Source organism: Phyllobates terribilis, unplaced genomic scaffold, assembly GCF_046119375.1.
Source record: "Phyllobates terribilis strain yellow unplaced genomic scaffold, ASM4611937v1 Scaffold_7__3_contigs__length_470593459, whole genome shotgun sequence".
NCBI lineage: Eukaryota > Metazoa > Chordata > Amphibia > Anura > Dendrobatidae > Phyllobates > Phyllobates terribilis.
This window is the reverse complement of record NW_027362767.1, coordinates 39822690-39846881: the sequence shown is the minus strand read 5'-3', so window position 1 is coordinate 39846881 and position 24192 is coordinate 39822690. Positions and strand designations below refer to the sequence as shown.

The 24192-nt window shown below is 47.2% G+C and overlaps 1 protein-coding gene across 2 annotated transcripts in view; it reads left to right on the top strand.

Moving 5' to 3' along the window:
* The first annotated feature begins 2901 nt into the window (after nucleotides 1-2901).
* Nucleotides 2902-24192, top strand: part of PPP2R5C (protein phosphatase 2 regulatory subunit B'gamma) — a 70466-nt gene continuing 49175 nt past the window's right edge. The window contains exons 1-3 of one of the 2 annotated variants that reach the window (XM_073638402.1): nucleotides 2902-3079; nucleotides 7545-7610; nucleotides 11843-12002. In XM_073638402.1, coding sequence (XP_073494503.1) covers nucleotides 3053-3079; nucleotides 7545-7610; nucleotides 11843-12002 — 253 coding nt within the window. In that variant the 5' untranslated portion in view covers nucleotides 2902-3052. The remainder of the gene's footprint in view (nucleotides 3080-7544; nucleotides 7611-11842; nucleotides 12003-24192) is intronic. The other variant, XM_073638400.1, reaches the window with a different exon arrangement.

Sequence of the window (24192 nt, the reverse complement as noted above, 5' to 3'; positions counted from 1 at the left end):
CTTGCCATAATACAAATTCTAACAGTCTATTCAGTAGGACTATCAGCTGTGTATCCACCAGACTTCTGCACAACAAAACTGATGGTCCCAACCCCATTTATAAGGCAAGAAATCCCACTTATTAAATCTGACAGGGCACACCCGTGAAGTGAAAACCATTTCCGGTGACTACCTCTTGAAGCTCATCAAGAGAATGCCAAGAGTGTGCAAAGCAGTCATCAAAGCAAAAGGTGGCTACTTTGAAGAACCTAGAATATAAGACATATTTTCAGTTGTTTCACACTTTTTTGTTAAGTATATAATTCCACATTCATAGTTTTGATGCCATCAGTGTGAATGTACAATTTTCATAGTCATGAAAATACAGAAAAATCTTTAGATGATAAGGTGTGTCCAAACTTTTGGTCTGTACTATATATATATATATATATATATATATATACAGTACAGACCAAAAGTTTGGACCCACCTTCTCATTTAAAGATTTTTCTGTATTTTCATGACTTTGAAAATTGTACATTCACACTGAAGGCATCAAAACTATGAATTAACACATGTGGAATTATATACTTAACAAAAAAGTGTGAAACAACTGAAAATATGTCTTATATTCTAGGTTGCTTTGATGACTGCTTTGCACACTCTTGGCATTCTCTTGATGAGCTTCAAGAAGTAGTCACCGGAAATGGTTTTCACTTCACAGGTGTGCCCTGTCAGGTTTAATAAGTGAGATTTCTTGCCTTATAAATGGGGTTGGGACTATCAGTTGTGTTGTGCAGAAGTCAGTTGGATACACAGCTGATAGTCCTACTCAATAGACTGTTAGCTGCTAAGTAAAGAAAAATGAGTGGCCATCATTACTTTAAGAAATGAAGGTCAGTCAGTCCGAAAAAATTGGGCAAACTTTGAATATGTCCCCAAGTGCAGTTGCAAAAACCATCAAACACTACAAAGAAACTGGCTCACATGAGGACTGCCCCAGGAAAGGAAGACCAAGAGTCACCTCTGCTTCTGAGGATAAGTTTATCCGACTCACCAGCCTCAGAAATCGCAGGTTAACAGCAGCACAGACTAGAGACCAGGTCAATGCCACACAGAGTTCTAGCAGCAGACACATCTCTACAACAACTGTTAAGAGGAGACTTTGAGCAGCAGGCCTTCATGGTAAAATAGCTGCTAGGAAACCACTGCTAAGGACAGGCAACAAGCAGAAGAGACTTGTTTGGGCTAAAGAACACAAGGAATGGACATTAGACCAGTGGAAATCTGTGCTTTGGTCTGATGAGTTCAAATTTGATATCTTTGGTTCCAACCACCGTGTCTTTGTGCGATGCAGAAAAGGTGAACGGATGGACTCTACATGCCTGGTTCCCACCGTGAAGCATGGAGGAGGAGGTGTGATGGTGTGGGGGTGCTTTGCTGGTGACACTGTTGGGCATTTATTCAAAATTGAAGGCATACTGAACCAGCATGGCTACCACAGCATCTTGCAGCGGCATGCTATTCCATCCGGTTTGCGTTTAGTTGGACCATCATTTATTTTTCAACAGGACAATAACCCCAAACACACCTCCAGGCTGTGTAAGGGCTATTTGACCAAGAAGGAGAGTGATGGGGTGCTACGCCAGATGACCTGGCCTCCACAGTCACCAGACCTGAACCCAATCGAGATGGTTTTCGGTGAGCTGGACCGCAGAGTGAAGGCAAAAGGGCCAACAAGACAAGTGCTCAGTATCTCTGGGAACTCCTTCAAGATTGTTGGAAGACCAGTTCAGGTGACTAACTCTTGAAGCTCATGAAGAGAATGCCAAGAGTGTGCAAAGCAGTCATCAAAGCAAAAGGTGGCTACGTTGAAGAACCTAGAATATAAGACATATTTTCAGTTGTTTCACACTTTTTTGTTAAGTATATAATTCCACATGTGTTAATTCATAGTTTTGATGCCATCAGTGTGAATGTACAATTTTCATAGTCATGAAAATACAGAAAAATCTTAAAATGAGGTGTGTCCAAACTTTTGGTCTGTACTGTATATATATATATATATATATATATATATATATATATATATATATATATATATATATATATATATAAAATAAAGTTCACCCCCCCCCCTTGTTTACCAGGACATAAAATGTGGTAAATCCAAAACAACACCTGACAAATTACACCATTTACCAAAATGCAGAAGCCGTGTGTGAAGACGTAATTACACCCTTACTGCTTCCATAGGAATCAAGAGGGCGCAGTCAGTGGGAGCGTCTCTATGAAAGCAGAAGTTGAGGCAGTTTGCTGATCTGGAGCTTTTTTGGCCTCCATCAAAAATGTAAAAGACATTAGAGATGATCTTAGAGAAGTTTGTAGCTGCCCGTCCATCTCGGTATAGGCTATGAGGCAATTTTATTCTATGGTGAAAATATTATCCACAGGATAAAACATTCAAGACAATGTTCCCAGGAGTCTCAGCAAATTCACCACACGGTCAAAGAAACTGCAAAGAAAAAAAGAGTTAAGGCTCAGAGTCTAAAGGCCTTAGCCCGGGAAATGCTCAGGTTCAAGACAGCACAATTAGAAGACTGAACAATTATGGTTTATTCTGAAATCTTTCCAGAAAAACTCTTAAAAAAATAATAAATTAATCACATGGCAGAACAGGTAAAAGTAAAGTTGTCCCATTGTCATACTCTACTCAGTAATGACTGCAGGACTACAAGTCCCGGCATGCAGCTGTGATGTAAGCTGTGTGGTCCTGTATGGACGAGCCGTGAACTCTCCCACCTGCGACCCCAGGAGCTCTCAGCCAAGACTCCACCTCTCACGAGAGCTCCCAGAGAATGAGTAGTGGGGGCGTGTCCACAACAACGGGGCGGGGGCTCGACCTATAGACGTTGAGGCACGTGTCTCGCCGCGGCCAATGGGAGCTGGAGCGGCCGGAGGTGAGGCGCTGCGGCAGCAGCCTGGAAGAAGTGAGAGGAATAGACGGAGGAGGCGGGCGGGGGAGGGCTGAGTGTCACCGAGAGCCGCCACCAGCCGCACCAGGAGCGCCGCCATGCCGAATAAAAACAAGAAGGACAAAGTGAGTCTTCCGTATCCGGCCGCAGTGTGTGCGGAGTGGGCGGCGGCCCGGGGGATGTGACGGGAGGTGCGGCAGCAAGGATTGAACTTTAGCGGGCGCTCCGGGGCCTAGCCCGCCGCCTGGGACTGGAGTAGTAGAAGTTGCGGGGAGAGAAGGAAACTTCGTGAGCTCGTCTCCGGCGCCTTCTCCTCACAGCTAGTGCGAGCGAGGAGCCAATCAGGACGCGGCTTCATTGTACAGACCCGACTGAGAGCCACAGTCTGATTTGTGGGATGGTTACTATGGTGATCTATAACACTTCTACAGAAATAAGTACACCCCCTGTACCATCTAATGTGGAGGCGATAATATCACTGACATCATATAGAGGGAAGGGTCATGTGACCGCCATATGTCATAGGAAGAGGGATTATACCCCAAAGCTGCACTCACTATTCTGCTGGTGCAGTCACTGTGTACATACATTACATTACTGATCCGGAGTTACATCCTGTATTATCCTCCAGAGCTGCACTCACTATTCTGCTGGTGCAGTCACTGTGTACATACATTACATTACTGATCCGGAGTTACATCCTGTATTATCCTCCAGAGCTGCACTCACTATTCTGCTGGTGCAATCACGGTGTACATACATTACATTACTGATCCTGAGTTACCTCCTGTATTATACCCCAGAGCTGCACTCACTATTCTGCTGGTGGAGTCACTGTGTACATACATTACATTACTGATCCTGAGTTACCTCCTGTATTACACTCCAGAGCTGCACTCACTATTCTGCTGGTACAGTCACTGTGTACATACATTACTGATCCTGAGTTGCATCCTATATTATACGCCAGAGCTGCACTCACTATTCTGCTTGTGCAGTCACTGTGTACATACATTACATTACTGATCCTGAGTTACATCCTGTATTATACTCCAGAGCTGCAGTCACTGTGTACATACATTACATTACTGATCCTGAGTTACATCCTGTATTATACTCCAGAGCTGCACTCACTATTCTGCTGGTGTTGTCACTGTGTACATACATTACATTACTGATCCTGTACTGATCCTGAGTTACATCCTGTATTATACTCCAGAGCTGCACTCACTATTCTGCTGGTGCAGTCACTGTGTACATACATTACATTACTGATCCTGAGTTACATCCTGTATTATACTCCAGAGCTGCACTCACTATTCTGCTGGTGCAGTCACTGTGTACATACATTGCATTACTGATCCTGAGTTACATCCTGTATTATACCCCAGAGCTGCACTCACTATTCTGCTGGTGCAGTCACTGTGTACATACATTACATTACTGATCCTGAGTTACATCCTGTATTATACTCCAGAGCTGCACTTACTATTCTGCTGGTGCAGTCACTGTATACATACATTACTGATCCTGAGTTACATCCTGTATTATACTCCAGAGCTGCACTCACTATTCTGCTGGTGCAGTCACTGTGTATATACATTACATTACTGATCCTGAGTTACATCCTGTATTATACTCCAGAGCTGCACTCACTATTCTGCTGGTGCAGTCAGTGTGTATATACATTACATTACTGATCCTGAGTTACATCCTGGATTATACTCCAGAGCTGCACTCACTATTCTGCTGGTGCAGTCACTGTGTACATACATTACATTACTGATCCTGAGTTACCTCCTGTATTATACTCCAGAGCTGCACTTACTATTCTGCTGGTGCAATCACTGTGTACATACATTACATTACTGATCCTGAGTTACCTCCTGTATTATACTCCAGAGCTGCGCTCACTATTCTGCTGGTGCAATCACTGTGTACATACATTACATTACTGATCCTGAGTTACCTCCTGTATTATACTCCAGAGCTGCACTTACTATTCTGCTGGTGCAGTCACTGTGTACATACATTACATTACTGATCCTGAGTTACCTCCTGTATTATACTCCAGAGCTGAACTCACTATTCTGCTGGTGCAATCACTGTGTACATGCATTACATTACTGACCCTGTACTGATCCTGAGTTACATCCTGTATTATACTTCAGAGCTGCACTCACTATTCTGCTGGTACAGTCACTGTGTAAATACATTACATTACTGACCCTGTACTGATCCTGAGTTACCTCCTGTATTATACTCCAGAGCTGCACTCACTATTCTGCTGGTGCAATCACTGTGTACATACATTACATTACTGATACTGAGCTACATCCTGTAATATACTCCAGAGCTGCACTCACTGTTCTGCTGGTGCAGTCACTGTGTACATACATTACATTGCTGATCTTGAGTTACATCCTGTATTATGCCCCAGAGCTGCACTCCCTATTCTGCTGGTGCAGTCACTGTGTACATACATTACATTGCTGATCTTGAGTTACATCCTGTATTATGCCCCAGAGCTGCACTCACTATTCTGCTGGTGCAGTCACTGTGTACATACATTACATTGCTGATCTTGAGTTACATCCTGTATTATGCCCCAGAGCTGCACTCACTATTCTGCTGGTGCAGTCACTGTGTACATACATTACATTACTGACCCTGTACTGATCCTGAGTTACATCCTGTATTATACTCCAGAGCTGCACTCACTATTCTGCTGGTGCAGTCACTGTGTACATACATTACATTACTGACCCTGTACTGATCCTGAGTTACATCCTGTATTATACTTCAGAGCTGCACTCAGTTCCTCATAATTCAGATTATTCTGTACTAGATCGGTGTCTGTATGGCGTTGGCACTGGTGATTCCCTTTGGGGATGCGCTGTCTTTGTCCCAGGCCTCTACAGCACTGTATGTGTTAAGAATTGCCAAAGGGACCCTAGCACTGAGGTCGGGGGTCCTAGAGCTTGGCCCTCATACATTTCTACCAGAGATACGTGGTCAGGATTTAGTGTCAAAAAACTGCATGTATTTTTGCTTCATCTAATTTGTGGTGTAATTTCTTAGTATTATTTCTGAGTATTGTTGCATTTCTCAAAATCCTTTATGGAAATCATTGTGTGTGACGTAATGCATGAGCACAAGGGTTTTTTTTTAGTTAAAGGGATTGTCCACCACTGGACGACCTCTGCTTCATCACATCAGGATGCCTTTTAAAATAAAAACAGTGGATTCTTGCCCCCCACAGATGCGCTGTTCCAGGGATGTCGTCGCTGCTATTCACAGTAGATCATGTTAGATTGTCGGGTCACTTGACCGGCTGCAGCTCATCAATGTTCTGACTGAGTAGACATCTGCTCTGACCAAATAGAGAGCTGATTGGCTGCAGCGGTCTTATGACACAACATCACTTTGACTCGCAGGGAATAGCAGAGTCTTTTACTTTGCCACTGCAGCAGGTTAGGTTAAGTAGGTGCTGTCCAGTAGAGGAGAACCCCTTTAATGCTTTTGAGCATTGCCACCATCCCAGCTGTTGGACCCCCGTGGTTCCTGAGAGTGACACGCTGAAATGACCAATCATAGTGGAGGATTTCAGAACCCCATTCTCTTATTGGTGTTGCATATAACCCTTTAAGAGGGGGTGGGGGGGGGGCTCCTTTTTAAAGAATTGGCGAATATGACCACAAACAGTCTACAGTGCCGCCGCTTCAGCGTTGTCTGCGCAGCCGGATGGCCCCACAGAGAACAGTGGCCAGACTCATTCACTCGAATGGAATATTGCTACTGTTCCCTGCTCAGCAATAGGTGCCACTGTGCAGAGACAAACGGAGGAACGTTATAGCCCCTTTATTCTCTCCATGTGTGGGGACCTGAAGGTCAGACCACATTGATACAAGCCTTGCTGTGGTATCCCAAAAAGACAGACATGCCACCCCCCCTCCCTTTGTCATTTTGATGTGATGATTCCACATTGTACTTTGTGGAATTACCTTGTAAGCAGTTGTATTTTTTTTTTATGCAGACCATAAACCGGAGATAGGTTGACAGATCTGGTGGTCGGTCCAAGCCTCGATATTTCTAATTGACGGGTGATTCTACTACCTTTCACTAGTGAAGCCGTGCACTTTTTCAGCAATTACATAATTTGCAGTTCCCTAATCTACTTCTATTAGCGAACATGACCCAAAACAAGAGGGAGGGACGCCATGGTAAAACATAGTTCTGGTGTGTTTCCTGACCCCTTTATATAGCTAGCAGAGGGTCGGGGGTCTTTGCATCGTCAAGGAGCTCCGAGGCTGGGCAGAGTCCTCCCACTGCCTCAATGATCATTTTATTGTCTGCAGTCTATCGCTCCCTGTTACCAGCCACTTCGCTGGAGAGCGGCTGACCATAGCGTCCTTCATTAGCCCCAGTGACAGGAAGCGTGGAAACCTCCCTGCCCCCATGGTCACTTACATCTCCAATCACACGTGTGATCTTTGCTGCCCCTCTGACTTGTAGCCTCTGGAGACCCCGATCATTTTTGTACTACAGAGATCTGATTTTACTAACAGTTTTTCTTTTTTTTTTTTTCAGGAACCTCCGAAAACTGGGAAAACTGTCAAAAGTGGAAAAGAAGGACAAGATAACCCTGAGCATGAAGTGAGTGCTGACAAGACGGGGAGGTTTTCAGGCTCGCCTCTGGCACGCTGTAAGCTTCTCCTGTAGAGGAGCCACGACATTGGACAGAGCTTAGATCAGCGCAGGAAATAAGGAGCATCCGAGGGCATTCTGGGAAGGACTGGATGTCGCCCTCTTACTATGTCCTATAAATGCTAGCAAGACTTGTTCCCTGATGGCCAATCGTGGCACAGGATGGAGGGGGGGCACTGTACTTGTATACCTATCCAGCTTCAAGGATAAGCGGTGCTAGCTGTATGTCAGACGCCTATCACCCCCTCCTCATGGCAAGAGGCGACATTCAGCCTGCATCCTTGTATCCGGTCTGTTTGTCATTAATAGTTGGCATCCATTTTGGATGAGCTGTCGCTGCTCATCCCACTTTCAGCAACATCTCGGCTGCAGTTTTGTGATTTGAACTACAACGCCCATAAGTGTCTGTATATGCACAGGGTCCCTTCGTTGTTACCCACATGCAAAATTTTTTGGGGGGGCAGCACAGGGGGGACTGCAGTAATTCAGCGGACGTGCTGCAGCTTTCTTCTCAGACTAATCGAGAGGGTGCTGAGCTGGGAAATATGAGCTGTTCCAGAGGGGTTTTGGCGTGTAATACCAGGAGCGTTTTTGGCTGTTTGCCCGACATAAGTGGTGATATTGGCGAGATAGATCTGCATCGCATTGTGCACTAGACACTGTGTAAACAGCCTCTCGGTGCGAGCTTGGCAGCTTCATGTGTTGATCTCTTGTAAGTAAATTGTATGAGGGCCGGATCATGCAGACACGTGCAGTATGTAAACTGGCACCTGGCATCGCTGCAGCCACCCGTGCCAAGGCAAAACTGATAAGAATAGATATTCTCTGAGTGTATTCAGATGCGGCAGAAACTTCTGCAATTGAAAATCCTTAACAGAGGGTTTTTTTTTTTTTGTGTGTGACAAGAACATGGATTTCTGCAAACCCACTTCAGATGATGGTGCAGATGCAGACAAATTCCTGCATGTGAGGTTGGGTGCATACGGATTTACCTGCTGCAGCTTTACTGCATATTTCTCCCTCTGTATTGCAATGGGCGACGTCCGCAAGATAAATTTGACCTGCCGTGAATTCGAGCCGCCGCTGCTCAATTTATCCTACAGATTTTCTTTTTTGCAGAACCTGCTAAAAATCCTCATCCATAATGGTGTGTTGCTGTAATATGCGGCTGATTTTGCACCTGTAACATCCTATTTGTAAATGCATGGCGTGAACATAGAGCAAAGTTGAGGCACTTTGGAGCCGAGTTACATTACAGCTCCTCTTATACTACACATCTGTATTCAGTCCTTGTGGACTAGAAACTGTTAGCAAGCTTGTTGACTGTCGCCCCTAACAGCTTAGCTTTTCCTACATTAAATGGGTGCCTGGTGTTAAAGAGTTTGTCCAGCGCCGATCATTTCGGGATGTAATCAGCAATGACTGTCGTGTCTACACTTAGCTGCTGGGATGCACACGTGATCATCATAGGTAGTGCATCTGCCACTGCTAAGGAACTGGTGAGCGATACCTGCATATTGTGCCGCCCTCATTTGTATTACTCGCCCTCATTTGTATTACTCGCCTCCTCTTCCACAGTCTGCACCTTCTTCTCATTGTCATCTGCACCACTCTCCTCCTCTCCCATAGTCTGCGCTGTCATGTGCACCACTCTCCTCCTCTCCCATAGTCTGCGCCGTCATGTGCACCACTCTCCTCCACTCCCATAGGCTTCGCCGTCATCTGCACCACTCTCCTCCTCTCCCATAGTCTGCGCCGTCATCTGCACCACTCTCCTCCACTCCCATAGTCTGCGCCGTCATCTGCACCACTGTCCTCCACTCCCATAGGCTGCGCCGTCATCTGCACCACTCTCCTCCACTCCCATAGGCTGTGCCGTCATCTGCACCACTCTCCTCCACTCCCATAGTCTGCGCCGTCATCTGCACCACTCTCCTCCTCTCCCATAGTCTGCGCCGTCATCTGCACCACTCTCCTCCTCTCCCATAGTCTGCTCCGTCATCTGCACCACTCTCCTCCTCTCCCATAGTCTGCTCCGTCATCTGCACCACTCTCCTCCTCTCCCATAGTCTGCGCCGTCATCTGCACCACTCTCCTCCTCTCCCATAGTCTGCGCCGTCATCTGCACCACTCTCCTCCTCTCCCATAGTCTGCTCCGTCATCTGCACCACTCTCCTCCTCTCCCATAGTCTGCTCCGTCATCTGCACCACTCTCCTCCTCTCCCATAGGCTGCTCCGTCATGTGCACCACTCTCCTCCACTCCCATAGGCTGCGCCGTCATCTGCACCACTCTCCTCCTCTCCCATAGTCTGCTCCGTCATCTGCACCACTCTCCTCCTCTCCCATAGTCTGCGCCGTCATCTGCACCACTCTCCTCCTCTCCCATAGTCTGCGCCGTCATCTGCACCACTCTCCTCCTCTCCCATAGTCTGCGCCGTCAGCTGCACCACTCTCCTCCTCTCCCATAGTCTGCGCCGTCAGCTGCACCACTCTCCTCCTCTCCCATAGTCTGCGCCGTCATCTGCACCACTCTCCTCCTCTCCCATAGTCTGCGCCGTCATCTGCACCACTCTCCTCCTCTCCCATAGTCTGCTCCGTCATCTGCACCACTCTCCTCCTCTCCCATAGTCTGCTCCGTCATCTGCACCACTCTCCTCCTCTCCCATAGTCTGCTCCGTCATCTGCACCACTCTCCTCCTCTCCCATAGTCTGCTCCGTCATCTGCACCACTCTCCTCCACTCCCATAGGCTGCGCCGTCATCTGCACCACTCTCCTCCACTCCCATAGTCTGCTCCGTCATCTGCACCACTCTCCTCCTCTCCCATAGTCTGCTCCGTCATCTGCACCACTCTCCTCCTCTCCCATAGTCTGCTCCGTCATCTGCACCACTCTCCTCCACTCCCATAGGCTGCGCCGTCATCTGCACCACTCTCCTCCTCTACCATAGGCTGCGCCGTCATCTTGTCATCTGCACTCATCTCCCGATCGTGCTCTCCTCTTGGCAGAAGTGAACGGCACCCAATAAACTCTGTAAGATTACTTTGCCCCAATACATCCCGCCAGCACATGCCGTCATTGATTTGAATGGCATTTACGTCGCAAGTGGCGTCATAATTTCAGCACCAGAGATCTCTGCGCGGTGCCAAAGGGGGATGGGGTTGATTCCTCTACAGATCGTGTGCGGCGCTTTCACAAAGCAGCCTCAGATCTTGTCTCCTTCTCGTGTGCACACCTGACTTCCTGCGCGCTTCACTTGATGACGATCTCGCTGGTTTGTTCGGTGGCATACTTTCGGCTGTAATGACTTTCTTTCATGTGCTGCTAAGACTGAGTCTGAATGTAAATGACAATCTGGTGGCGGAGCTATCATAGACAGGGGAAAAGAAATCTTAAAGGGCAAGTCTCTGGAGGACGACTCCTGTCCATATGCCTATTCTCTAATAGGGCATATCAGCTGGGTGCGTGACACGGGTCGATCAGATGATCTGATGACAGCTGTGTGACCTGGCTGGTACCAAAATATTCATTGATTATCGAAATTGCTCTTTGGACACGTCACAGATCTCTGCTGGATGTAGGCGCCAGATTATGGTTGTGGGATTAGCATATGCCAGATTAAAGTAATTTCCCCAGACCATTAAAGTTTCATGGGATATTGCACTACAAGTCCCAGGGTAAATCCTCACGCGACCTGCTGCTATGGTGCAATGTGTCCGATATAATAACGTCCTCTTGTCGCCGGTGACGTTTTATTCTTGGTTTCATTATGGCTAGCTCATCTTTTCGCTATAGCGGAGCAATAGGAATTGGTGGAAGGAGCAAGTTAAGTCGCTAAGAGCAGGGCAGAGTATTTCAGGAGAGAAGTATAATCGTCTTATGTCCTCAAGTTGTGATGTCAGGCGGTTAATGGAGGCTTGTCAAAGAAACTGGGTCAATGGTTTGATATGTGGGCGCTTAAAGGGAAATTGAGAGACTACAGACTTCCGGATCCCCAAGCATTCATAACCGGAGTGGGCGACCACAGCATTTAAGCTGTTTGACAGAAGGAAGGGTGCTCTGATTAGTTACCGTGCAGGCTGAGGGCCTAATGGAGACCCCCAGGTCTGTTATTAGGGTCTGGTATATTGTTCTTAATTCTGATTGTATATATCTTTTTTTTTTTTTTTTTTTAACTTTTAGGTGTCCAACAAAAAAGCGAACAGCGTTCCCCCACCAGCTCAGGTATCCAAAATTAAGGTACCCACCCCTCAAACTGTTGTGAAGAAGGAAAAGCGGCAGAGCTCCTCAAGATTCAACGTGAGCAATAACCGTGAACTACAGAAGCTGCCGGCATTAAAAGGTGCAGTAATCGTGTCATTAAGACATTGAGTTAGTGAAAATTGATTTACCGGACTCATCGGCCACGTTGGTAATCTGGTCGCTGAACGGGAGCTGTTTGAGCTGCGTCTTACCTGATGGCATCCCCCGGCTACTCTTCTGATTGGCCAGTCTGATTCAACGTTGTGCCAGGCCGGCTAATCAAAAGAAGAGCTGCGAATGGCAGAAGGTAGAAAGTGTTCACGGGACTCCTGTCCAGGGGCCACAAATTACTTACGTGGCCAATGTTCCGGGTCCTGCGGATGATTTGCACCAATTCTATCTTGTTTCAAATGTGGCCACTTGCATTCACTTCTGTTTTAGACTTTTACGTTATCTTTTGTTCTGTAATATGCAATTATTGGAACAACTTCTGTTACCAGACGAATCAATATGCAGATTGGCCTTCTCGCAGAGGGGAGGTTGCCACCTTATTAGTCAAAGCCTGACTCTTAAACGAGCCTTGCTACACAACCAGGGATTGATGCTAAGTCAGAAACTCGTCTACGGACAGATAGACCCTCATCCTGTAGAGCAGAGTCTGGCTGGATGAGCACCACGGCCTTGAGGTAACCTCAGTGGCAGGGGGGGATGCTGGTTCTCCTTAACCCCTTTTCACCTTATGACAAAGTAGTATGTCACTAGGAGGGATGCAGGTGCATGTAGCCGGCTAGGAAGCTGAGCCTCATCCATACACGCTAGGTGCTGACTGTCTTATACAGCCGGCACCTGCCTCTAACAGCAGCAACTGGAGCTAGCCCCTATCATGGCTGTTTATCCATTTTCATGTTACTGTTAATCTTGTACAGCAGCATTTAAATAGACATTGCCCCCACCCACCCATGCCACAGCTGAGGGTCTGCTGAAGGCCCCCGTTTTTGCCATCTTGGTGCACCCATATTCCCCAACCACAAACTAGGCTTCATAGGAGCGTAATTTGTAGTCTGTAGTGTAACCAAATAATCGCAGGTTCAAGCCCCTCCCCCAGAGGAACAAAAAACAAAAAATCTGCAAAAAAAAGTTATGAAAATTTTGGATGTACCCCAAAATGGCATAACTAAAAACTTCGGCTCGGTACACAAAAAGCAAAAACCTCATACAGCTCAGTCAATGAAAAAATAAACGTTACAGGCCTCAAAATAATGACGCTAGACAATTTTTTTATTACTTTATTTATTTTTTAAAAACAGTTTGGTATTTTTTTTATGTCACTAAAATTTAAAAAAAATACTAAGTTTGGTATCGCTATAATTGTACTGACCTGGAGAATCGCGTTGCCAGGTCATTTTAATTACACAATGAATGTTGTAAAAGGAAAAAAAAAAGCAAGACCCCAAAAAAACAATGGTGGCATTGCATTTTTTTGATGGGGTCTTTACCTGGTACTTGTAAGATGCTTTCTTAAAGGGGTATTCCCATCTCCAAAATCCTATCCAAATATGTAGTAGGTATAATATTAGCCAATACCTCTAATTAGAAATGTATAGTTTTTCTGATTCGCTATATCTGTCACTATGTAAGTGGTTGTACCTAAGGTCCTGCAATACCTGCACAAGAGAAGAGAGACATAGCAAATCAGAAAAACTATACTACATTTCTAATTAGAGGTATTTGCTAACATTATTATTCTTACACCTACTACATATTGGGATAGGATCGTGGAGATGGGAATACCCCCTTGGGTATGTGCACACGGTGCGTTTTTGATGATGCGGTAAATCCGCGTGGAATTGGCTACAAAAAAGCATTGCCAATCTTATTCCCAGCATTTTCTATGAGAATTCGGAAGATCTGTGCACTTGATCAGGAATTTTCCTCACAGGATTTCATGTGCGTTTAAATAAGCAGCCTGTCCATTCTTTGTGCGCATTTCCCTGCATTTTCCCTGTACAGTGCATTGGAAAAAGCGCATCAAAAACACCCGGAATTTGCACAGCGTTTTTGGTGCCAAGAGGTGCAGAAATTACTGCAAGCAAATACTGATTGTGCACACATACCCTTTAAGTTCTTCGTAGCTTTCTCCCGCGGGGCATTGCCCGTCAGACTCCACACTCTGCAGAATGAAAGCATAATGCACAGCAGCCGTCAGTCACCGAGCTGCTAAGCTGCGATGTTTGCTGCCGGGCCGCAGCCCCTCTATGGTGAAGTCCACAAAGGCCTGAGCCGCTCTGAGTTTTTCCACCAAATTGTACTAACTTAGTTGTGGAAATTCTGCGCTGCAAATGGTGAATTCCAAAGATGACATCTTCTCATCAAGGCTCCGTTTATGCTGTGGATTTTTACGGCCCATAAATCCATTATGTGAGTGTTCTCTACGAGGACTACTGCTGTATACAGGGTAACATAAATTTTGCTAGTGTACATGGAAAAGGGTTAACGTTCTCAGGAATCGTCAATCGCTGATAATGCACTTCCCTAAAATATTTAAACCCCTCTTTCTATTTATTCTACTACAACCCTCAGCATTTGCTGTCAGACAGGCATCAATGGCCACTGTCCTGGTCACGGCTCTGCACCCATTGTCACATATTAAGGTTTGCTTGAGGTCTGTTGTTCTTTAGACACCCCGGGGTCTCCACACACCCAGGTGGTCTTCACATACAAGTCTACAGTGTTAATTAGATGAACAGCCGGCGGCGCTGAATCCTGAGGGGGACGTGATGGTGAGAACGATTAGCACTTTGCTGTGTGCGATGTGCAGACGGTGAGAGAAAAGGCTCCATCTCTTCAGTAATTGCCTAAACATCACAAGGCAGATAGATCTGTATCCCAGACACTTCTTTGCTTGTTTAACACTTTACTTCTTGATGTATAACCTTCCCAATCACCTGCTTGACGTACAGAAACGTTCCGTCTTTTATAATGTTTTGTTGCTATTTTGCATGATGGGTTAAATGATCAGCAAACCAGATAAATGCAAAAAAAAATTAGGATGCGTCTTTCAGAGAAATCTGCTTCTTTCTCCACGTATGAGCCAGTTCTCCTCCTGATCTCTTCATTCACTCTGAACGATTGCCAGATCACTGAGGGATCAGATATCCGCTCCCTATTAGATGTCTATGGAGAGGGCAGGGGGGAGTGACCTAGAGGGAGAGACGTTTCTGATCCCAAAGATGGATTCACAGCTACACTGCTCAGTCCTGCTGTATAATCTCCTCCATGCTGCTTTTGAACATGTGCTACATAGATACATGTGTGCTGTGTATGGAAGGCATTGTGATAGCTAGTCTCGGTACACTAGCTCAGAGACGACTGAAAATCAAAAAGTCTGCAGAGTAGAAAACTGTTGTAAAATACAGAATACAAGTTCATATAATGGCTAGAAACGCGTTATTCCTCATGTACACACACAGGATAGCTCTGTACTGCTGCATTGTGAGAGTTGTGGTGTTTTGTATGTGTGTGCACCAGACTCCTACATCTGCAGTGCATACAATATGCTGTGTACAGGCGCTGAATCAGCAGGGGGTGCACCATCAGAAATGGGACTAGTGTCAGTAAGAAACGTGGAAAGCAAAGTATTGTCTGCTCTTCAACTCATTTCATCAGGAGCTACATCCTGAAGGAGTTTGCATTCTCCAACTTCTTGTGCTAGTCTCATCCCGGTCGGTTCTTCGGCTCCTTCAATACTACGACTACACACTAATGGTGAATGGTCTCCGGGGCCTGAGGCAAGAAGATTGTCAGTGTCCCTGCGGGCAAGGGCTTACCACGATTACATGCTTTGTGCAGCGCTGCAGAATATGTTGGTGCCATCAAAACTGGAGATAACAGTACTGCAGTGACATTACAGAACAGACACGCAAGAGAGGAGCTGACGTGGTGATCAGGTGATTGATGCGGATCTGGCTTCCCCAGCGATCAGCCGATCGGTTCAGGTCTCCCTTCTTCAGCCTGGTTTATGCGGGACCTTGGGTGTCAGAGGTCCAGTTGGCTCTTTTTTTTAAATATTTTATTGGTTCGGACAGCTGCGCAATCAGCGATGCCAAAAAGTTATTTTATTTTGTTTATCAATTTTATGTAATCATATTGTGGGGTGCAATGAGCAACAGGAAAGTCTCCTTTCCACACTTCCAGCAGCATCTAAGAGGTTAAACCACTCTGATGATGGAGCCAACTGTAGAGCGCAGCTCCTGAGCCCGCTCCATATATACAATGTGCACATCTGCTGTATTTGCTGTTAACCAATGGAAAACCTGGTCAGTGGGGACCCCCTACGTGCCATGCGCCCATCATTTTGGCTTGGTTTGTCAGGGCTGGTGTCAGCTTTGTCTCCTAACACCCAGTGCTTATCTGATCAATCTGGATCTGATTTGCATAATCCCTGGTGATCAGCTAATCGATCCTTATCTGGCTTCTCTAAACCTTGGTGATAAGTCCGATCCAGATCGATCTAATCACAGGCGATGACCTGATCGATCCAGTTCTGGCTTCTCTTAACCCTGGCACTCATCTTATCCATCCGTATGTGGCTTCTCTAATCCCCGGAGCTGAGCTGATCGATCCAGTTCTGGCTTCTCTAATCCCTGGCGCTCATCTGATCCATCTGGATCTGGCTTCTCTAATCCCAGGCGCTCATTTGATCCCTCCAGATCTGGCTTCTCTAATCCCTGGCGCTCATTTTATCCCTCCGGATCTGGCTTCTCTAATCCCCGGTACTCATCTGATGCCTCCGGAGCTGGCTTCTCTAATCCCTGGCGCTCATCTGAACCATCTGGATCTGGCTTCTCTAACCCCCCGGCGCTCATCTGATCCATCCGGATCTGGCTTCTCTAACCCCCGGCGCTCATCTGATCCATCCGGATCTGGCTTCTCTAACCCCCGGCGCTCATCTGATCCATCCGGATCTGGCTTCTCTAACCCCCGGCGCTCATCTGATCCATCCGGATCTGGCTTCTCTAAACCCCTGGCGCTCATCTGATCCCTCCGCATCTGGCTTCTCTAAACCCCCGGCGCTCATCTGATCCCTCCGGATCTGGCTTCTCTAAACCCCCTGCGCTCATCTGATCCCTCCGGATCTGGCTTCTCTAAACCCCCGGCGCTCATCTGATCCCTCCGCATCTGGCTTCTCTAAACCCCCGGCGCTCATCTGATCCCTCCGGATCTGGCTTCTCTAACCCCCGGCGCTCATCTGATCCATCCGGATCTGGCTTCTCTAACCCCCGGCGCTCATCTGATCCATCCGGATCTGGCTTCTCTAACCCCCGGCGCTCATCTGATCCATCCGGATCTGGCTTCTCTAACCCCCGGCGCTCATCTGATCCATCCGGATCTGGCTTCTCTAAACCCCTGGCGCTCATCTGATCCCTCCGCATCTGGCTTCTCTAAACCCCTGGCGCTCATCTGATCCCTCCGCATCTGGCTTCTCTAAACCCCCTGCGCTCATCTGATCCCTCCGGATCTGGCTTCTCTAAACCCCCGGCGCTCATCTGATCCCTCCGCATCTGGCTTCTCTAAACCCCCGGCGCTCATCTGATCCCTCCGGATCTGGCTTCTCTAAACCCCCGGCTCTCATCTGATCCCTCCGCATCTGGCTTCTCTAAACCCCCGGCGCTCATCTGATCCCTCCGGATCTGGCTTCTCTAAACCCCCGGCGCTCATCTGATCCCTCCGGATCTGGCTTCTCTAAACCCCCTGCGCTCATCTGATCCCTCCGGATCTGGCTTCTCTAAACCCCCTGCGCTCATCTGATCCCTCCGGATCTGGCTTCTCTAAACCCCCGGCTCTCATCTGATCCCTCCGCATCTGGCTTCTCTAAACCCCCGGCGCTCATCTGATCCCTCCGCATCTGGCTTCTCTAAACCCCCGGCTCTCATCTGATCCCTCCGCATCTGGCTTCTCTAAACCCCCGGCGCTCATCTGATCCCTCCGCATCCGGCTTCTCTAAACCCCTGGCGCTCATCTGATCCCTCCACATCTGGCTTCTCTAAACCCCCGGCGGTGAGATGGTTTTCCTGGGAGAAGGCTGGTTTGGACATGTGAATAGATGGGGAAACCCCTTTTTATGATGTGGATGAATGTTGTCCTGGCCTCTCTCTTTGGGATATTATACAGCAGAGGTGTCCGAGCTCTGACCCCATCGTCTGCAGGGGTGCACAGGTCTTTGTAGAGCGCCAGATCCCCTTTGACACTGCTCGGTTTTCCTTCACACATTGAGGGGATTCCTGTGAACTGTAGAAGCTGCTCAGCATTTATTGCTGCTAACACTATGAAGACAGAATCCCCGAGCACAGCAATGGCGTTTTCCCCTCACGGTCGTGTGACAGCCGCTTTTATTCTTCCCTTGGCTTGGGAGTTACTTTGACAGTCTGCCATATTAACTGTTTCTCCCCTTTAATTTTGTTAAAATCTCATCTTGGGCGGAAAAGCCTATTAAAGTTACGTCCTCGTCTGTTCTTTCTTTGGATCGTTTAAGCCCAGCCCATGTGGCGTGGTCACATCCTCCAATAAATTCTCACACTACTTATTTAATTACTGCAGAGAGGATTCCTCCCCGCACGTTTCCTCAGACACCTCTGTATCCTGGGGAATGGGGATTTCTGTGGTCACACCTGATTTCTTAGGTTCCTCGTGTATTTAGCGATGTGACATTCACGTCACGTGCACAGGGAGTGACTGCTGCCAGCTCTCGCTCCGAGGCCACGTGACTCAGCAGGCGCTGGCTGTGTTATACTACTGGCACCCACCTGCAACTGCTGTGATCGGAGAGGACTCCTGTTCCTGGCAGTTTTGGTTTTAGGTGGTGAAAACCGCAACTGATGACAAATTGGGGTCCCATAGTGTGAAGTGACAGTGAGCACGTGCGACCAATGCTTTAATCTCTATAGGAGTGGTGATCCCACATGCTCACTATGGCTCCAATCAAACAGGGGACTCTGGGACCATTACGTGAAAGGTTTGGGGCCGGTGACCACACAAATCTTGTGGGAAAGGTGACACACGTAGTCTATAGGACAGCCCCTAGGTGGCAGTATACGCAGGAATTGGAGGTGACCTTCCATATTGGAGAAATAAAACCGGAGTTACCTGCCTGTCAGGAATCTATTTATAACCTTTCCAGCCTGTTGTGCATTGGTCCCACAACTTATAGTAACTTCAGATTGTGAGCGTTCAGACATAATGTTGGGAAATCTTCTGTTTGGGACAAAGACTTCACCAGCAGAATAGTGAGTGCAGCTCTGGAGTATAATGCAGGATGTAACTCAGGATCAGTAATGTAATGTATGTATACAGTGACTGCACAAGCAGAATAGTGAGTGCAGCTCTGGAGTATAATACAGGACGTAACTCAGGATCAGTAATGTAATGTATGTACACAATGACTGCACCAGCAGAATAGTGAGTGCAGCTCTGGAGTATAATACAGGACGTAACTCAGGATCAGTAATGTAATGTATGTACACAGTGACTGCACCAGCAGAATAGTGAGTCCAGCTCTGGAGTATAATGCAGGATGTAACTCAGGATCAGTAATGTAATGTATGTACACAGTGACTGCACAAGCAGAATAGTGAGTGCAGCTCTGGAGTATAATACAGGATGTAACTCAGGATCAGTACAGGATCAGTAATGTATGTACACAGTGACTGCACCAGCAGAATAGTGAGCGCAGCTCTGGGGTATAATACAGGATGTAACTCAGGATCAGTAATGTAATGTATGTACACAGTGACTGCACCAGCAGAATAGTGAGTGCAGCTCTGGAGGATAATACAGGATGTAACTCAGGATCAGTAATGTAATGTATGTACACAGTGATTGCACCAGCAGAATAGTGAGTGCAGCTCTGGGGTATAATACTGAATATAATTATATCTATGGTATACAGGCTTCCCACTTCTCCCTCACAGAGTGATGATTTCTGTGTCATTTTCCTCCAGTTAATGATGATCGGCGTGGCGGGAGATGACATATAGTCTGCAGTCAGTCCCTACACCTCTTTCTTCCTCTGTGCTGATCGCCTGCAGAGCTTCACAATGGGGAAACATTTAATTAAAATCCGGAGCTCTCGCTTTATCCTAATTGGTATAAATATTTATGATGTTTGTTTTCTGTGATTGGCAAGTGCATGGATTTAACGCAAGGTAGGTGGATCGCTCCTCTGAGCCGTCCATAAACAAGCGCTCGGCACGTCATACAGGTGTATTGTAATAGGAAGGAAGATAAGCGGCTACCAGACCCTTCCAGCAGCAGCTTATCCTCCTGGTCCGTTACAACATGGGGTCTTAGTATGCTAAAATCTAATATGACCCATTCTCTCTCCCATCATTTCATAAATTACCCTCTGCCTACATTGACAACAGAGTCGTACTGGCATGAGCCCCCTCACTGGCGGCATAGGAAATGCCGAAACTGCCAACCACAGCGGTTGTACTTGTATTTTTAGCCCTGTTTGCCCTTTTAAGGGGTTAATGCCAGACCTCTAGGCCTCTGGTGTGTTGATCTGAGCCCCGAGACCCCCAATCACTAAAACAAATGGCCGTCATTTCTGCCAGTGGTTGGTGAGAAATCTACAGCTAATCGAATTGTCTGACCAGTCACATATACAGCGTGTTCTGCAGATCAGGGTCATATCTTCTACTTATAAGAGTGAACAGAACGAAAAACAGATTAAAGTGAACCTGCGGGATGCAGCTCGCCCCATACCGAGGAGATGAGGCGCAGGTGCGGACCAGTCCGGGCCCCTCAATAACCTCGCCGGTCAATTGGAGGAAGTGGACGCAGCGAGGGAGGAAACGTCACATGCGTTATTTCCATTGTCTCATGGAAAGGGAACATAGAAGGAAGACTGAGCCATGAAAGCATCGTGCAAGTGGCGGCTGCAAACCATCAAAAGACGGAGCCTGTATTATCCTCCAAAAATAGCTTTATCCCCGCGTTACCTGAGCTCCTCGCACACAAAGGATTAGTGTACAGTAAATAGAGAGCAGCGCACATGCGTGCAGCAGATTGCTTCACTTCGTGGTGGTTTTATGCTGCGTTCTTAGTTATGTTTATGGCACCTTATTAGGGGAATTGCCTAAATAGCAATTGCTTTTCCTTGGTAAGCTACAGCCTGTGAGTTCCCATTATCTTGCTGGGATTTGTCCTGATGCAGACCATGATCCCAAGCAGTGTCTGCACCAAAATACGCATCAGTGATCTGCTGTGATCATGCCTTTTCTGCTTTATTTTTCCATATGTAATTTCCCCTCTTCTTTTATGCTTTTTTGGTGTAAATTTGAAGCAGTTTGTTTTTTTTTTTTGTTTTTTTTGTTTCTTTTTTTTTGCAGAAATGCTGAGATTCTGCAGTTAAAAAAAAACAAAAAACTTAATTGTGTTATTTTTACTTTTTTTTTTTGGCTTCCTATGGAAGCTAAACTTTTCCCCAAATTCAGTTTTTTTGCTTTTTTATTTTTTCCTGGAGGTGTCTGTATCAAAATATGCAACAGCAATGTTCTGCAGCACAGAGGTTTTCCCAGATTTTGTAGATCCCAACAGTCGGACCCCCAGCAATCCCAAGAGCAAGGCTCAACAGAGCTTTGTCTGAATGAAAGTTGAGGAGTGACTACTCGCAGCCTTTAGTGGCCTATTTGTTGCTTGGAGCCTTGGCTTTCCAGGGATTGCCTGCAACCCTCGGAGGTCTACTTTTATTGCACAGAGTCTTGGCTTTCCAGGGAAAATACCTGCAAGCCTTGGAGGTTTACTTTAATTCACAGGACATTGGTGCAGCCATTGGAGGTCTACTTTGTTGCACTTGACCTTGACTCAGTTCTCGGAGGCCTACTTTATTTCTCGGGGCTCTGGTTTTTCAGATTGTGAGATTTTAGTCACTTAAAGGGAATCTGTCGGCAGGATTTCACCCTTCAAAACAATTTATTTGTGCTGATTGCTCTTTCAATGACAAGTCCAGCAATACCGTTGTATTGCCAGTCCAATCCCTCAGTTACTGAGAAATCGGCGTTTGTTGGTAGTTCTGAAGCCTCCATCACTCCAGCTCTATTCCCAGCTCAGCTTCTTCCTGCTTGACTGATGGCTCCTCTTCCTGCAGTCACACAGCGTACAGACTGTGGGTCAAGCCGAACGAGGCACCGCTGGGTGGGAATAGAGCTGGAGTGACAGAGGCTTCAGATCTACCATCAAATGCAGATTTCTCAGTAACGGAGGATCTGACTGTCCATTTTTACATGCTGCTGGACTTGTCTTTGACAGCACTACATGCACATATAAATAGTTTGGGGGTGAAATCCTGCTGACATTCCCATTAAGGTTGTAATGATTGCGGTGTTGTCGGCTGGTAATCTGCAATGAGAGGGCGGTGGAGTTGTCGGAGATCGACCCTCATTATTCCCCGAATTGGCTTCAATTCTTGTCTCTCTTCTCATAGCCTAGTGAAGAGTCATCCTCTTGTAAGGAGAGGCCTCCACAGGAGCAGAACGTGGATTTCACATATTGTGGGGTTTTCACTGTATAATGAAACTTTCGTCAGCTTTCTGTTGGATCTTATTTCATACTTTTTCCGATCTCTGCTTGCTGTCAGTAAATAGAAACCTCATAGTAGTCCAAAGAATAAAAAGAAAATCTGTGTGTCTGACCAGATATGTGCAGTCGTAACATACGGTTCCTAGGAGCGTGTTCATATGGCTCTGTTTCCGTGACGGCGATGTGACAAATGCGAGGAGATTGGCAAAACTCTAATTCTGTCTCGTTACCAATTTGTTTGTAATTTGCTTTAATATAATCTGGGCTCTGTGGACGGTTTGCGTATTTGTTTTTTGCTTTTACAACTTGTATTTAATGTCGCCCCTATGAGGCTGGAGAAGATGTCCTGTGGGAACGGATAGTTTTATAGTTTATTATTTTGCTCTGTAACTGGAACTGCCACAGAAGCTGTCGCTGCCGGGTGCCATGCAGGGTCCAGTCAGTCCCAGCAGCGTGGTCCTGTGACCTGTCGTCCGCCCATCACGTGATCAATTACGCCTTTACCAAGTTTGTGACATATACACTGTCCCAGTACACAGAGCACCTCATTGTGTCTAAGGACATACCCAACACCCCCTCCCCCAATCCTCCACCCCAGAAAGCTGGATTATCAGATCAGCCATTCTCAGTTGTTCTGCAGTGATGACCTGCGGTCGTTGTCACCTGGCCTCCTTATAGCACTGAATGACGGTATCTTCAGAGCCGGGTGATAACTGTTGTGTGATTGTGGCCCAGTGTCCCCGAATAGGGTGGGAAAAGTCTAATTTTTAATTTTTGCAAAACTTGTGTATAAAGAGGGCGATGTTATCTATTATGTGGTTGTAACATTTGATGCAGTGTTAATATGCCAGGTGGCAGATATGATGAAATATTGTAATACCTTCAGGTAGTGGATACGTAGTGGATACAGGGTGGTGCTGGCGGCAGATTCAGTGTGACATTGTGATACTGATGGGTAGTAGATGCGGTGCTGGTGCCAGGTAGTGGATACGTTGTGGCTGTGGTACTGGTGCATGGGAGTGGGTACGCTCTGGCTGCGGTACTGGTGCCGGGTAGAGGGTACGCTCTGGCTGCGGTACTGGTGCCGGGTAGAGGGTACGCTCTGGCTGCGGTACTGGTGCCGGGTAGAGGGTACGTTCTGGCTGCAGTACTGGTGCCTGGGAGTGGGTACGCTCTGGCTGCAGTACTGGTGCCGGGTAGAGGGTACGCTCTGGCTGCAGTACTGGTGCCTGGGAGTGGGTACGCTCTGGCTGCGGTACTGGTGCCGGGTAGAGGGTACGTTCTGGCTGCAGTACTGGTGCCTGGGGGGGGGTACGCTCTGGCTGCAGTACTGGTGCCTGGGAGTGGGTACGCTCTGGCTGCGGTACTGGTGCCGGGTAGAGGGTACGTTCTGGCTGCAGTACTGGTGCCTGGGGGGGGTACGCTCTGGCTGCAGTACTGGTGCCTGGGGGGGGTACGCTCTGGCTGCAGTACTGGTGCCTGGGAGTGGGTACGCTCTGGCTGCAGTACTGGTGCCTGGGAGTGGGTACGCTCTGGCTGCAGTACTGGTGCCTGGGGGGGGGGTACGCTCTGGCTGCGGTACTGGTGCCGGGTAGAGGGTACGTTCTGGCTGCAGTACTGGTGCCTGGGAGTGGGTACGTTCTGGCTGCAGTACTGGTGCCTGGGAGTGGGTACGCTCTGGCTGCGGTACTGGTGCCTGGGAGCGGGTACGC